General features: G+C 48.1%; 1 protein-coding gene across 2 annotated transcripts; it reads right to left on the reverse strand.

Moving 5' to 3' along the window:
- Nucleotides 1-3,315: 3,315 nt before the first annotated feature.
- On the reverse strand, nucleotides 3,316-16,069 carry LOC127926826 (janus kinase and microtubule-interacting protein 3-like). Of its 2 annotated transcripts, none has more exons than XM_052512447.1 (6): nucleotides 15,994-16,069; nucleotides 15,424-15,501; nucleotides 14,301-14,504; nucleotides 5,515-5,580; nucleotides 5,300-5,341; nucleotides 3,316-5,200 (listed from the first exon to the last, which is right to left on the reverse strand). In XM_052512447.1, exons 1-6 carry the CDS (start codon nucleotides 16,012-16,014, stop codon nucleotides 4,997-4,999), a joined length of 615 nt encoding a protein of 204 aa, XP_052368407.1. In that variant the 5' UTR covers nucleotides 16,015-16,069; the 3' UTR covers nucleotides 3,316-4,996. The 2 variants fall into 2 exon arrangements, with proteins under 2 accessions (XP_052368407.1, XP_052368408.1); XM_052512448.1 differs by having other exon boundaries at nucleotides 5,300-5,372.
- Nucleotides 16,070-16,105: the final 36 nt, after the last annotated feature.

A 16,105-nucleotide genomic window follows, 5' to 3' on the forward strand; every position in this document is an offset into this window, starting at 1 on the left:
TGGAATCTACACTAGGGGAAACAGCACCACTGTTAAATAAGGAATCTACACTAGGAGAAACAGCACCACTTAAACATGGAATCTACACTAGGAGAAACAGCACCACTGTTACAGATGGAATCTACACTAGTGGAAACAGCACCACTGTTAAATAAGGAATCTACACTAGGGGAAACAGCACCACTGTTAAACTGTACACTAGGAGAAACAGCACCATAAAATGGAATCTACACTAGGGAAACAGCACCACTGTTAAATAAGGAATCTACACTAGGAAACAGCACCACTGTTAAATAAGGAATCTACACTAGGGAAACAGCACCACCACATGGAATCTACACTAGGGGAAACAGCACATGGAATCTACACTAGGGGAAACAGCACCACTGTTAAACAAGGAATCTACACAAGGGGAAACAGCACCACTGTTAAATAAGGAATCTACACTAGGGGAAACAGCACCACTTAAACATGGAATCTACACTAGGGGAAACAGCACCACTTAAACATGGAATCTACACTGGGAGAAACAGCACCACTTAAACATGGAATCTACACTAGGGGAACCAGCTCCACTGTTACAGATGGAATCTACACTAGGGGAAACAGCACCACTGTTAAACATGGAATCTACACTAGGAGAAACAGCACCACTGTTAAATAAGGAATCTACACTAGGAGAAACAGCACCACTGTTAAATAAGGAATCTACACTAGGAGAACCAGCACCACTGTTAAACATGGAATCTACACTAGGGGAAACAGCACCACTGTTAAACATGGAATCTACACTAGGGGAAACAGCACCACTTAAACATGGAATCTACACTAGGGGAAACAGCACCACTGTTAAATAAGGAATCTACACTAGGAGAAACAGCACCACTGTTAAATAAAGAATCTACACTAGGGGAAACAGCTCCACTGTTACACATGGAATCTACACTAGGGGAAACAGCTCCACTGTTACACATGGAATCTACACAAGGAGAAACAGCACCACTGTTACAGCACCACTTAAACATGGAATCTACACTAGAAACAGCACCACTTAAACATGGAAACAGCACCACTGTTACAGATGGAATCTACACTAGGGAAACAGCACCACTTAAACATGGAATCTACATAGGAGGAATCTACACTAGGAGAAACAGCACCACTGTTAAATAAGGAATCTACACTAGGAGAAACAGCACCACTGTTAAACATGGAATCTACACTAGGGAAACAGCACCACTGTTAAACATGGAATCTACACTAGGAGAAACAGCACCACTGTTAAATAAGGAATCTACACTAGGTTACACATGGAAACACAGCACCACTGTTACACATGGAATCTACACTAATCTACACTAGGGAAACAGCACCACACATGGAATCTTAAACATGGAATACACTGGGAGAAACAACACCACTGTTAAACTAGGGAAACAGCACCACTTAAACATGGAATCTACACTAGGGAAACAGCACCACTTAAACATGGAATCTACACTAGGAGAAACAGCACCACTGTAAAATGGAATCTACACTAGGTGAAACAGCACCACTGTTAAACATGGAATCTACACTAGGGAAACAGCACCACTTAAACATGGAATCTACACTAGGAAACAGCACCACTTAAACAGAATCTACACTATGGGAAACAGCACCACTTAAACATGGAATCTACAGCACCACTTAAACTAGGGAAACAACAGCACCAGCACCTAAACATGGAATCTACACTAGGGGAAACAACATGGAATCTACACTAAACATGGAATCTACAGGGGGAAACAGCACCACTTAAACATGGAATCTACACTAGGTGAAACAGCACCACTTAAACATGGAATCTACACTAGGGGAAACAGCACCACTTAAACATGGAATCTACACTAGGGGAAACAGCACCACTGTTCGCCCCACCGCTGTCGTTATTGTTTTTGTTTTGTTGATGAAGCGGAGGTGAGGAGCATGGCGCAACATGGTAAAAAAAATATATAAAAAAATCTGCACATTTTCTGCTGTTCTGACGTGCGTTGCCATGACGTCATATCGCAGTTTCACCATTGAAGGATTCCAGCTTGAAGCTTCTGCTTCTCTACAACTGTAGAACGATCCAAAATGAATCCCCTTTTGTGTATGGTTTTGGATTGAGCTTTACATCCTTCTGATAATCATATCCAAGAGTGGCATGGATAATTTTTTTTACGCTTTTGTGCTTAAATATCAAGTATTTCAGGTATTTGAAGGTTCAGTGTACATTTAGCTCACCCTTAGCAAACCAGATTGGAACGATCCAGAGTAGAGTGCTGAAGGCCACATAGTCTATTCCTATTGGGAACACATACAAACGCATTGAAACAGCCACGTCTATGGCAAACATTTTCTGTAGTGTAGCGCCCTCTGCTGTTGGAATTCTGCACAGACAACTGAGCCTCAATTCAATTGACACAACCAACCAATAACACTTGCATATATATATATATATATATATATATATATATATATATAAAACAAAGTATATATCAAAAGATAAAACAATATTCAACATTGGTTGATAATAATAATACATCTCTAGATGTGTCATAAAGCATTCCTGTAATATGATTCTTACCTGGGCCTCTGTTTGGGGTGGAGACCTTTCCTTATTTGATTTCAGAAGAGATGTCATCTATCCTAGTATTCAAATATGGCTGGTGACGTCCTGTGTTTATCATTTCAGGTCTTCTGTGTGTGAGTGTGTGTGTGTGTGTGTGTGTGTGTGTGTGTGTGTGTGTGTGTGTGTGTGTGTGCGTGCGTTGTGTTCCTCTGTGTGTGTGTTTGCGTGTGCGTGTGTGTGTGTGTGTGTGTGCATGCGTGCGTGCATGCTTTGTGTTCCTGTGGGTGTGAGTGCGAGTGCGAGTGAAAAGTGAAGTGTGTGTGTGTGTGTGTGTGTGTGTGTGTGTGCGTGCTTTGTGTTCCTGTGGGTGCGAGTGCGAGTGCGTGTGTGTGTGTGTGTGTGTGCGTGTGTGTGTGTGTGTGTGCGTGCGTTGTGTTCCTGTGGGTGTGTGTGTGTGTCTGTGTGTGCGCGTGTGTGTGTGCGTTGTGTTCCTGTGGGTGCGAGGAGTGCGAGTGAATCAGTGCGAGTGTGTGTGTGTGTGTGTGTGTGTGTGTGTGTGTGTGTGTGTGTGTGTGTGTGTGTGTGTGTGTGCGTGCGTGCGTGCGTGCATGCGTTGTGTTCCTGTGGGTGTGTGTGTGTCTGTGTGTGTGTGTGTGCATGCGTTGTGTTCCTGTGGGTGTGTGTGTGTGCTTGGTTATGAAGGTGCAGTAGTCCATAAAAACGGGGCTTGATCCCATTTAATGGCAACATAATGCATAAAATACATCTTTCATTCACAATCTGCTTTAACATGGAGTCATGAAGATTCAATGGGAGGTATTTGTCTCCATCAGGACATAACAGAACTAACCAAGGTCCCCTATCTAAAACTAACACACCCTCTCCATCAGGACATAACAGAACTAACACACCCTCTCCTTCAGGACATAACAGAAATAACACACCCTCTCCATCAGGACATAACAGAACTAACACACCCTCTCCTTCAGGACATAACAGAACTAACACACCCTCTCCATCAGGACATAACAGAACTAACACACCCTCTCCATCAGGACATAACAGAACTAACACACCCTCTCCATCAGGACATAACAGAACTAACACACCCTCTCCTTCAGGACATAACAGAACTAACACACCCTCTCCATCAGGACATAACAGAACTAACACACCCTCTCCATCAGGACATAACAGAACTAACACACCCTCTCCTTCAGGACATAACAGAACTAACCCACCCTCTCCATCAGGACATAACATAACTAACACACCCTCTCCTTCAGGATATAACTAACACACCCTCTCCATCAGGACATAACAGAACTAACCCACCCTCTCCTTCAGGACATAACAGAACTAACACACCCTCTCCTTCAGGACATAACAGAACTAACCCACCCTCTCCTTCAGGACATAACAGAACTAACATACCCTCTCCATCAGGACATAACAGAACTTACCAAGGTCCCCATCTGAAACAAACCCACTCTCTCCCAAGCACCAAGGGGGAAGATCAGATTGACATAAATCTGATCAAATGGAAAATTCTAAAATCACTGAAAGCTCCTTCATTCTTCATCAACAAAAAAATAATATCTAATTTAGCATTTTATTTATTCCTCTTTTGAGAAATGTATTTTAAAATCTTTGCCTTTTTTCATTCATACAAAAATACATGATGTCTAATAATACCACAGTTTGGCTTCTGGTTTCATTTCAAACACTGAGATTTGAGGAGTTAATGAGTCCCACAGCATGTCTGGACTAGACAGGGGAAGGGCTGAGGCCATAGAGATAGATAGAGGCACACTGGCCACAAAGCCAGTTTAAGTATGGGCAGCATCTCTGAAGGCTTTCACCATTTTAAAGTTCTTTCTGTGACTAGCTCCTGTGAGTGTAATAACAGCGTGGTCAGATAGTGTAAACAGTGGTATGGTGTCCATTTTAGGAAACGCTCAGCTTCAGTGGAGTGTGTGTGAATGTTAAGAGCTAAGGTAAAAATGTCTCACTTCACCGTCGTTTAACATAACCCAACACCTAGTGAACTCGTCAAGAGGTTTTAGATCTCTTGGCTAAAGTGTTGGTTTGACAGAAAAGATCCAGGTTCAAGCCCCGAGCAGGAGTACCACCTGACTTCACTACAGTTTGTTTTTCAATCAATCAATCAATCAAACTCTTCTTCTTCTTCTTCTTCTTCTTGCTTCCAAAGGGAAGTGACCAGAGCACCACCTGCTCAGCAGGGAAAAGAAGACACAAATCACTCCCATTTATTAAGAGTTCTTCAATTCCACTGACGTCTTCATCCATAAAGAGGAACTCTTCCATAGAGTGTTCCATCGAGACGTCATCATCATCATCATCATCACTAACGAGGGACAGCATTCAGGTTTAAAAAGGTTACTGAATTAAAAAATAAAAAAACGTTTTTTTGTCCTTAAAAAAAAACACAAAAAAAAACCATGGTGATAGAATTCTATCTAAAGTCAGTGTTTCAGCATAGTTGACTGGTTTCTCGTGTGAAGAAGTCTTCTGGGAGCCATCTTGGATTCCACATCCTGTCCTCTTGAACACAATGTACAAGACAATCTGGAAACCTGTGAACTGAAAGGAAAATATGATATCATGCACAGTATATAGCCTAATGTATTATTTGAATAGCTAAAATAAAACAGACATTTAGATTTTTTTTTAAAGACATACTTGCTCTGGCTTCCCTGGAGAACTATGACCAAAGAATGAAGGCTAAAGAAAAAAACAAAAATAAAAATAAAAACTGAACGAATTGAAAAGAAGAGAATGGAGAGAAAGGAGTCATTTCTTTTGCCAGACAGATAAAAAAACAGCAATTTGTAGCATTTATACTCCAAGTCAGATTCCATCTAAATAAATAGAACAATAAAACACAGTGAATGTACCTTTTCTTCTAGTTCCTTTATCTGTCTTTTCTGAGCTGCTATCCATTCCTCCAGCTCTTTGATTCTCTGGACATGAAAACAGGAGGAACAATAAGGTGGAGAACAAGTCAAATCAGATTAGAGAAATGTTTAACATTGCTATACTGTAGCTGAGGAAGGAGAATCTCCCTGGGGAATGGACTGTAGGGTAGCTGAGGAAGGAGAATCTCCTGGGGAATGGACTGTAGGGTAGCTGAGGAAGGAGAATCTCCTGGGGAATGGACTGTAGGGTAGCTGAGGAAGGAGAATCTCCCTGGGGAATGGACTGTAGGGTAGCTGAGGAGGAAGGATGGAATCTCCCTGGGGAATGGACTGTAGGGTAGCTGAGGAAGGAGAATCTCCCTGGGGAATGGACTGTAGGGTAGCTGAGGAAGGAGGATCTCCCTGGGGAATGGACTGTAGGGTAGCTGAGGAAGGAGAATCTCCCTGGGGAATGGACTGTAGGGTAGCTGAGGAAGGAGAATCTCCCTGGGGAATGGACTGAGGAAGGAGAAGGGTAGCTGAGGAAGGAGAATCTCCTGGGGAATGGACTGTAGGGTAGCTGAGGAAGGAGAATCTCCCTGGGGAATGGACTGTAGGGTAGCTGAGGAAGGAGAATCTCCCTGGGGAATGGACTGTAGGGTAGCTGAGGAAGGAGAATCTCCTGGGGAATGGACTGTAGGGTAGCTGAGGAAGGAGAATCTCCTGGGGAATGGACTGTAGGGTAGCTGAGGAAGGAGAATCTCCCTGGGGAATGGACTGTAGGGTAGCTGAGGAAGGAGAATCTCCCTGGGGAATGAGGGTAGCTGAGGAAGGAGAATCTCCCTGGGGAACTGAATCTCCCTGGGGAATGGGGTAGCTGAAGAAGGAGAATCTCCCTGGGGAATGGACTGTAGGGTAGCTGAGGAAGGAGGATCTCCCTGGGGAATGGACTGTAGGGTAGCTGATGAAGGAGAATCTCCCTGGGGAATGGACTGTAGGGTAGCTGAGGGAGGAGATTCTAACTGGGAATGTACTGTAGGGTAGCTGAGGAAGGAGAATCTCCCTGGGGAATGGACTGTAGGGTAGCTGAGGAAGGAGATTCTCCCTGGGGAATGTACTGTAGGGTAGCTGAGGAAGGAGAATCTCCTGGGGAATGGACTGTAGGGTAGCTGAGGAAGGAGAATCTCCTGGGGAATGGACTGTAGGGTAGCTGAGGAAGGAGAATCTCCCTGGGGAATGGACTGTAGGGTAGCTGAGGAAGGAGAATCTCCTGGGGAATGGACTGTAGGGTAGCTGAGGAAGGAGAATCTCCCTGGGGAATGGACTGTAGGGTAGCTGAGGAAGGAGAATCTCCCTGGGGAATGGACTAGCTGAGGAGAATCTCCCTGGGGAATGGACTGTGTAGCTGAGGAAGGAGAATCTCCTGGGGAATGGACTGTAGGGTAGCTGAGGAAGGAGAATCTCCCTGGGGAATGGACTGTAGGGTAGCTGAGGAATCTCCCTGGGGAATGGAATCTCTCCTGGGGAATGGACTGTAGGGTAGCTGAGGAAGGAGAATCTCCCTGGGGAATGGACTGTAGGGTAGCTGAGGAAGGAGAATCTCCCTGGGGAATGGACTGTAGGGTAGCTGAGGAAGGAGAATCTCCCTGGGGAATGGACTGAGGTAGGGTAGTAGCTGAGGAAGGAGAATCTCCCTGGGGAATGGACTGTAGGGTAGCTGAGGAAGGAGAATCTCCTGGGGAATGGACTGTAGGGTAGCTGAGGAAGGAGAATCTCCCTGGGGAATGGACTGTAGGGTAGCTGAGGAAGGGAGAAGGATCTCCCTGGGGAATGGACTGTAGGGTAGCTGATGAAGGAGAATCTCCCTGGGGAATGGACTGTAGGGTAGCTGAGGGAGGAATGGATTCTAACTGGGGAATGTACTGTAGGGTAGCTGAGGAGAAGGAGAATCTCCTGGGGAATGGACTGTAGGGTAGCTGAGGAAGGAGATTCTCCCTGGGGAATGGACTGTAGGGTAGCTGAGGAAGGAGAATCTCCCTGGGGAATGGACTGTAGGGTAGCTGAGGAAGGAGAATCTCCCTGGGGAATGGACTGTAGGGTAGCTGAGGAAGGAGAATCTCCTGGGGAATGGACTGTAGGGTAGCTGAGGAAGGAGAATCTCCTGGGGAAAGGACTGTAGGGTAGCTGAGGAAGGAGAATCTCCCTGGGGAATGGACTGTAGGGTAGCTGAGGAAGGAGAATCTCCTGGGAATGGACTGTAGGGTAGCTGAGGAAGGAGAATCTCCTGGGGAATGGACTGTAGGGTAGCTGAGGAAGGAGAATCTCCCTGGGAATGGACTGTAGGGTGGGGAAGCTGCGGAAGGAGAATCTCCTGGGGAATGGACTGTAGGGTAGCTGAGGAAGGAGAATCTCCCTGGGGAATGGACTGTAGGGTAGCTGAGGAAGGAGAATCTCCCTGGGGAATGGACTGTAGGGTAGCTGAGGAAGGAGAATCTCCCTGGGGAATGGACTGTAGGGTAGCTGAGGAAGGATAATCTCCCTGGGGAATGGACTGTAGGTTAGCTGAGGAAGGAGAATCTCCCCGGGGAATGGACTGTAGGGTAGATGAGGAAGGAGAATCTCCCTGGGGAATGGACTGTAGGGTAGCTGAGGAAGAAGAATCTCCCTGGGGAATGGACTGTAGGGTAGCTGAGGAAGGAGAATCTCCCTGGGGAATGGACTGTAGGGTAGCTGAGGAAGGAGAATCTCCCTGGGGAATGGACTGTAGGGTAGCTGAAGAAGGAGAATCTCCCTGGGGAATGGACTGTAGGGTAGCTGAGGGAGAAGGATCTCCCTGGGGAATGGACTGTAGGGTAGCTGATGAAGGAGAATCTCCCTGGGGAATGGACTGTAGGGTAGCTGAGGGAGGAGATTCTAACTGGGGAATGTACTGTAGGGTAGCTGAGGAAGGAGAATCTCCCTGGGGAATGGACTGTAGGGTAGCTGAGGAAGGAGATTCTCACTGGGGAATGTACTGTAGGGTAGCTGAGGAAGGAGAATCTCCCTGGGGAATGGACTGTAGGGTAGCTGAGGAAGGAGAATCTCCCTGGGGAATGGACTGTAGGGTAGCTGAGGAAGGAGAATCTCCCTGGGGAATGGACTGTAGGGTAGCTGAGGAAGGAGAATCTCCCTGGGGAATGGACTGTAGGGTAGCTGAGGAAGGAGAATCTCCCTGGGGAATGGACTGTAGGGTAGCTGAGGAAGGAGAATCTCCCTGGGGAATGGACTGTAGGGTAGCTGAGGAAGGAGAATCTCCCTGGGGAATGGACTGTAGGGTAGCTGAGGAAGGAGAATCTCCCTGGGGAATGGACTGTAGGGTAGCTGAGGAAGGAGAATCTCCCTGGGGAATGGACTGTAGGGTAGCTGAGGAAGGAGAATCTCCCTGGGGAATGGACTGTAGGGTAGCTGAGGAAGGAGAATCTCCTGGGGAATGGACTGTAGGGTAGCTGAGGAAGGAGAATCTCCTGGGGAATGGACTGTAGGGTAGCTGAGGAAGGAGAATCTCCCTGGGGAATGGACTGTAGGGTAGCTGAGGAAGGAGAATCTCCCTGGGGAATGGACTGTAGGGTAGCTGAGGAAGGAGAATCTCCTGGGGAATGGACTGTAGGGTAGCTGAGGAAGGAGAATCTCCTGGGGAATGGACTGTAGGGTAGCTGAGGAAGGAGAATCTCCCTGGGGAATGGACTGTAGGGTAGCTGAGGAAGAGAATCTCCCTGGGGAATGGACTGTAGGGTAGCTGAGGAAGGAGAATCTCCTGGGGAATGGACTGTAGGGTAGCTGAGGAAGGAGAATCTCCCTGGGGAATGTACTGTAGGGTAGCTGAGGAAGGAGAATCTCCCTGGGGAATGGACTGTAGGGTAGCTGAGGAAGGAGAATCTCCCTGGGGAATGTACTGTAGGGTAGCTGAGGGAGAAGGATCTCCCTGGGGAATGGACTGTAGGGTAGCTGAGGAATGAGAATCTCCCTGGGGAATGGACTGTAGGGTAGCTGAGGGAGAAGGATCTCCCTGGGGAATGGACTGTAGGGTAGTTGAGGGAGAAGGATCTCCCTGGGGAATGGACTGTAGAGTAGCTGAGGAAGGAGAATCTCCCTGGGGAATGGACTGGAGGGTAGCTGAGGAAGGAGAATCTCCCTGGGGAATGGACTGTAGGGTAGCTGAGGGAGAAGGATCTCCCTGGGGAATGGACTGTAGGGTAGCTGAGGGAGAAGGATCTCCCTGGGGAATGGACTGTAGGGTAGCTGAGGAAGGAGAATCTCCCTGGGGAATGGACTGTAGGGTAGCTGAGGAAGGAGAATCTCCCTGGGGAATGGACTGTAGGGTAGCTGAGGAAGGAGAATCTCCTGGGGAATGTACTGTAGGGTAGCTGAGGGAAGGAGAAGGATCTCCCTGGGGAATGGACTGTAGGGTAGTTGAGGAAGGAGGATCTCCTGGGGAATGGACTGTAGGGTAGCTGAGGAAGGAGAATCTCCTGGGGAATGGACTGTAGGGTAGCTGAGGAAGGAGAATCTCCCTGGGGAATGGACAGTAGGGTAGCTGAGGAGAAGGATCTCCTGGGGAATGGAGGGTAGCTGAGGAGAAGGGATCTCCCTGGGGAATGGACTGTAGGGTAGCTGAGGAAGGAGAATCTCCCTGGGGAATGGACTGTAGGGTAGCTGAGGAAGGAGAATCTCCCTGGGGAATGGACTGTAGGGTAGCTGAGGAAGGAGAATCTCCCTGGGGAATGGACTGTAGGGTAGCTGAGGAAGGATAATCTCCCTGGGGAATGTACTGTAGGGTAGCTGAGGAAGGAGAATCTCCCTGGGGAATGGACTGTAGGGTAGCTGAGGGAGGAGATTCTAACTGGGGAATGTACTGTAGGGTAGCTGAGGAAGGAGAATCTCCCTGGGGAATGGACTGTAGGGTAGCTGAGGAAGGAGATTCTCCCTGGGGAATGTACTGTAGGGTAGCTGAGGAAGGAGAATCTCCCTGGGGAATGGACTGTAGGGTAGCTGAGGAAGGATAATCTCCCTGGGGAATGGACTGTAGGGTAGCTGAGGAAGGATAATCTCCCTGGGGAATGGACTGTAGGGTAGCTGAGGAAGGAGAATCTCCCTGGGGAATGGACTGTAGGGTAGCTGAGGAAGGAGAATCTCCCTGTGGAATGGACTGTAGGGTAGCTGAGGAAGGAGAATCTCCCTGGGGAATGGACTGTAGGGTAGCTGAGGAAGAAGAATCTCCCTGGGGAATGGACTGTAGGGTAGCTGAGGAAGGAGAATCTCCCTGGGGAATGTACTGTAGGGTAGCTGAGGAAGGAGAATCTCCCTGGGGAATGTACTGTAGGGTAGCTGAGGGAGAAGGATCTCCCTGGGGAATGGACTGTAGGGTAGTTGAGAGAGGAGGATCTCCCTGGGGAATGGACTGTAGAGTAGCTGAGGAAGGAGAATCTCCCTGGGGAATGGACTGTAGGGTAGCTGAGGAAGGAGAATCTCCCTGGGGAATGGACAGTAGGGTAGCTGAGGGAGAAGGATCTCCCTGGGGAATGGACTGTAGGGTAGCTGAGGGAGAAGGATCTCCCTGGGGAATGGACTGTAGGGTAGCTGAGGAAGGAGAATCTCCCTGGGGAATGGACTGTAGGGTAGCTGAGGAAGGAGAATCTCCCTGGGGAATGGACTGTAGGGTAGCTGAGGAAGGAGAATCTCCCTGGGGAATGGACTGTAGGGTAGCTGAGGAAGGATAATCTCCCTGGGGAATGTACTGTAGGGTAGCTGAGGAAGGAGAATCTCCCTGGGGAATGGACTGTAGGGTAGCTGAGGAAGGAGAATCTCCATGGGGAATGGACTGTAGTGTAGCTGAGGAAGGAGAATCTCCCTGGGGAATGGACTGTAGGGTAGCTGAGGAAGGAGAATCTCCATGGGGAATGGACTGTAGGGTAGCTGAGGAAGGAGATTCTCCCTGGGGAATGTACTGTAGGGTAGCTGAGGAAGGAGAATCTCCCTGGGGAATGGACTGTAGGGTAGCTGAGGAAGGATAATCTCCCTGGGGAATGTACTGTAGGGTAGCTGAGGAAGGAGAATCTCCCTGGGGAATGGACTGTAGGGTAGCTGAGGAAGGAGAATCTCCATGGGGAATGGACTGTAGGGTAGCTGAGGAAGGAGAATCTCCCTGGGGAATGGACTGTAGGGTAGCTGAGGAAGGAGAATCTCCATGGGGAATGGACTGTAGGGTAGCTGAGGAAGGAGATTCTCCCTGGGGAATGTACTGTAGGGTAGCTGAGGAAGGAGAATCTCCCTGGGGAATGAACTGTAGGGTAGCTGAGGAAGGAGAATCTCCCTGGGGAATGGACTGTAGGGTAGCTGAGGAAGGATAATCTCCCTGGGGAATGGACTGTAGGGTAGCTGAGGAAGGAGAATCTCCCTGGGGAATGGACTGTAGGGTAGCTGAGGAAGGAGAATCTCCCTGGGGACTGGACTGTATGGTAACTGAGGAAGGAGAATCTCCCTGGGGAATGGACTGTAGGGTAGCTGAGGAAGGAGAATCTCCCTGGGGAATGGACTGTAGGGTAGCTGAGGAAGGAGAATCTCCCTGGGGAATGGACTGTAGGGTAGCTGAGGAAGGAGAATCTCCCTGGGGAATGGACTGTAGGGTAGCTGAGGAAGGAGAATCTCCCTGGGGAATGGACTGTAGGGTAGCTGAGGAAGGATAATCTCCCTGGGGAATGTACTGTAGGGTAGCTGAGGAAGGAGAATCTCCCTGGGGAATGGACTGTAGGGTAGCTGAGGAAGGAGAATCTCCATGGGGAATGGACTGTAGTGTAGCTGAGGAAGGAGAATCTCCCTGGGGAATGGACTGTAGGGTAGCTGAGGAAGGAGAATCTCCATGGGGAATGGACTGTAGGGTAGCTGAGGAAGGAGATTCTCCCTGGGGAATGTACTGTAGGGTAGCTGAGGAAGGAGAATCTCCCTGGGGAATGGACTGTAGGGTAGCTGAGGAAGGATAATCTCCCTGGGGAATGTACTGTAGGGTAGCTGAGGAAGGAGAATCTCCCTGGGGAATGGACTGTAGGGTAGCTGAGGAAGGAGAATCTCCATGGGGAATGGACTGTAGGGTAGCTGAGGAAGGAGAATCTCCTGGGGAATGGACTGTAGGGTAGCTGAGGAAGGAGAATCTCCATGGGGAATGGACTGTAGGGTAGCTGAGGAAGGAGATTCTCCCTGGGGAATGTACTGTAGGGTAGCTGAGGAAGGAGAATCTCCTGGGGAATGACCTGTAGGGTAGCTGAGGAAGGAGAATCTCCCTGGGGAATGGACTGTAGGGTAGCTGAGGAAGGATAATCTCCCTGGGGAATGGACTGTAGGGTAGCTGAGGAAGGAGAATCTCCCTTGGGAATGGACTGTAGGGTAGCTGAGGAAGGAGAATCTCCCTGGGGAATGGACTGTATGGTAGCTGAGGAAGGAGAATCTCCCTGGGGAATGGACTGTAGGGTAGCTGAGGAAGGAGAATCTCCCTGGGGAATGGACTGTAGGGTAGCTGAGGAAGGAGAATCTCCCTGGGGAATGGACTGTAGGGTAGCTGAGGAAGGAGAATCTCCCTAGGGAATGGACTGTAGGGTAGCTGAGGGAGACGGATCTCCCTGGGGAATGTACTGTAGGGTAGCTGAAGAAGGAGGATCTCCCTGGGGAATGGACTGTAGGGTAGCTGAAGAAGGAGGATCTCCCTGGGGAATGGACTGTAGGGTTCTCTACCAGCTCCATCCTCTACCAGCTCCATCCTCTACCAGCTCCATCCTCTATCAGTACCAGCTCCATCCTCTACCAGCTCCATCCTCTACCAGTACCAGCTCCATCCTCTATCCTCTACCAGCTCTATCCTCTACCAGTTCTATCCTCTAGCAGCTCTATCCTCTATCAGTACCAGCTCCATCCTCTACCAGTACCAGCTCCATCCTCTATCAGAACCAGCTCTATCCTCTACCAGCTCGATCCTCTACCAGCTCCATCCTCTATCAGTACCAGCTCCATCCTCTACCAGCTCCATCCTCTACCAGCTCCATCCTCTATCAGTACCAGCTCCATCCTCTACCAGTACCAGCTCCATCCTCTACCAGTACCAGCTCCATCCTCTACCAGCTCCATCCTCTACCAGTACCAGCTCCATCCTCTATCAGTACCCGCTCCATCCTCTACCAGCTCCATCCTCTACCAGCTCCATCCTCTACCAGTACCAGCTCCATCCTCTACCAGTACCAGCTCTATCCTCTACCAGCTCCATCCTCTACCAGCTCCATCCTCTATCAGTACCAGCTCCATCCTCTACCAGCTCCATCTTCTACCAGCTCCATCCTCTACCATTACCCAGCTCCATCCTCTACCAGCTCCATTCTCTACCAGCTCCATCCTCTACCAGCTCCATCCTCTACCAGTACCAGCTCCATTCTCTACCAGCTCCATCCTCTACCAGCTCCATCCTCTACCAGCTCCATCCTCTACCAGCTCCATCCTCTACCAGCTCCATCCTCTACCAGCTCCATCCTCTACCAGCTCCATCCTCTACCAGCTCCATCCTCTACCAGCTCCATTCTCTACCAGTACCAGCTCCATTCTCTACCAGCTCCATCCTCTACCAGTACCAGCTCCATTCTCTACCAGCTCCATCCTCTACCAGCTCCATCCTCTACCAGCTCCATCCTCTACCAGTACCAGCTCCATCCTCTACCAGCTCCATCGTCTACCAGTACCAGCTCCATCCTCTCACAGCTCCATCCTCTCACCTGCTGTGAGTGCTGTAGCATGTCCATTCTCTCCCTGAGGATCTGTGAGTCCCTCTCTCTGAGCTCCATCATGACCCCTCTCTTCCACTGCTCAACCGCCCGACGCAGTGTCTCCCTCTCGTCGTCTGACAGCATCTCTGATATCTTGGCCCCCGCATCCTGTTGCAGGGCATCAAACAGCATTGCCTCTAGCTCCAAGATCCTCTGGAGGGAAGGAGGGAGGGGAGAGAGGGAGGGAGGGAGGGATGGGGAGAGAAAGAAGGAGAGTGGCAAGGTCGTTGGTGTTACACCTAACGACCACAAGAGGGCACAGCTGCAGCTAGTCAGTGGGTGGACAATGTGATCCACTGGCTCAATGTTTTCCATAAAAACGTATACACTGAGTATATAAAACATTAAGAACACCTGCTCTTTCCATGACACAGACTGACCAGGTGAATCCAGGTGAATCCAGGTGAAAGCCATGATCCCTTATTGATGTCACTGGTTAAATCCACTTCAAATCAGTGTAGACGAAGGGGAGGAGACGGGTTAAACAAGGATTTAAGCCTTGAGACAATTGAGACATGGATTATGTATGTGTGCCATACACAATCCATGTCTCAATTGATTTAAGCAAGACAAAAGATTTAAGTGCCTCTGAACAGGGTATGGTAGTAGGTGCCAGGTTTGAGTCAAGAACTACAATGCTGCTGGGTTTTTCATGTGTATCAAGAATGGTCCACCGACCCAAAGGACATCTAGCCAACATGACAACTATGGGAAGCATTGGGCCAGCATCCCTGGGGAAAGCTTCTGACACCTTGCCCCGATGAACCGAGTCTGTCATGAGGACAAAAAGGTGGATGCAACTCAATAGTTGGAAGGTGTTCTTAATGTTTTGTGCACTCATTGTATATTTTCACTTTAGTCATTTAGCAGATATCAATCAAATGTATTTATAAAGCCCTTCTTACATCAGGTGATGTCACAAAGTGCTGTACAGAAACCCAGCCTTAAACCCCCAAACAGAAAGCAATGCAGGTGTAGAAGCACTGATGCTCTTATCCAGAGCGCGATTGTTAGTTTTACAAAGGCACGTTTTTTTCTCGTGGAACATTTGGGTCCATTTGAAATGTCTCACCTTGTGAGCCTGAGCCATGGACTGTTTCCTGTAGTCCAACTCCTCATCCAGATAGCCTTTCTGTTTACTGAACACATGCTGCAGAGAACACACAACCTGATCATCCAGCCAACTCCAACTGAACATTCATACAAAATCATTCATTCATTCATTCATTCATTCATCCATTCATTCATTCATCCATCTGTTTGTTATAATTTTAATTCATTCATAAATTCATTTCTTTAATTAATTAATTTGTTAATTAATTTGATAATTCATTATTTCTTTCATTCATTCATTCATTCATTTGTTTGTTAATTCATTCATCAATGCATTTCTTTAATTCATTCATTTGTTAATTCATTTATTCATTTGATAATTCATTCATTCATTCATTCATTCATTCATTCATTCATTCATTCAAGATGTCTGTTAAATACTGTAGGTCAGGCTACAATATATTGCCAGTTGCCCAATGCACTCAAAGCACATAACACGTACTTCCATGCATCAGCAACATATTAAACATCTTGAGCAACATGCTAAATAAGAAGGGTTCAAAAATAAAATATAGATCAGCCATTTTACCTTCTCACTTTCAATGTCCATCCTTTTCTGTGCTAAAGCTGTTTTGGTGACCTCTATATTCTCAAGCCACTGAAAGGAGAAGATAATAAACTGGGATATTCAGCTGGGAATA

The sequence above is a fragment of the Oncorhynchus keta genome, unplaced genomic scaffold, assembly GCF_023373465.1.
Source record: "Oncorhynchus keta strain PuntledgeMale-10-30-2019 unplaced genomic scaffold, Oket_V2 Un_contig_8416_pilon_pilon, whole genome shotgun sequence".
NCBI classification, from domain to species: domain Eukaryota; kingdom Metazoa; phylum Chordata; class Actinopteri; order Salmoniformes; family Salmonidae; genus Oncorhynchus; species Oncorhynchus keta.

What these genes read in the sequence shown, in the direction of transcription:
- LOC127926826 (XM_052512447.1), bottom strand. Translation starts at nt 16,014, where the DNA reads ATGGACATTGAAAGTGAGAAG. An exon ending in CCATGGCTCAGGCTCACAAG is followed by an intron (nt 14,505 to 15,423) that starts GTGAGACATTTC and finishes CCTTCCCTCCAG; the next exon opens with AGGATCTTGGAGCTAGAGGC. An exon ending in TGCTACAGCACTCACAGCAG is followed by an intron (nt 5,581 to 14,300) that starts GTGAGAGGATGG and finishes TTTCATGTCCAG; the next exon opens with AGAATCAAAGAGCTGGAGGA.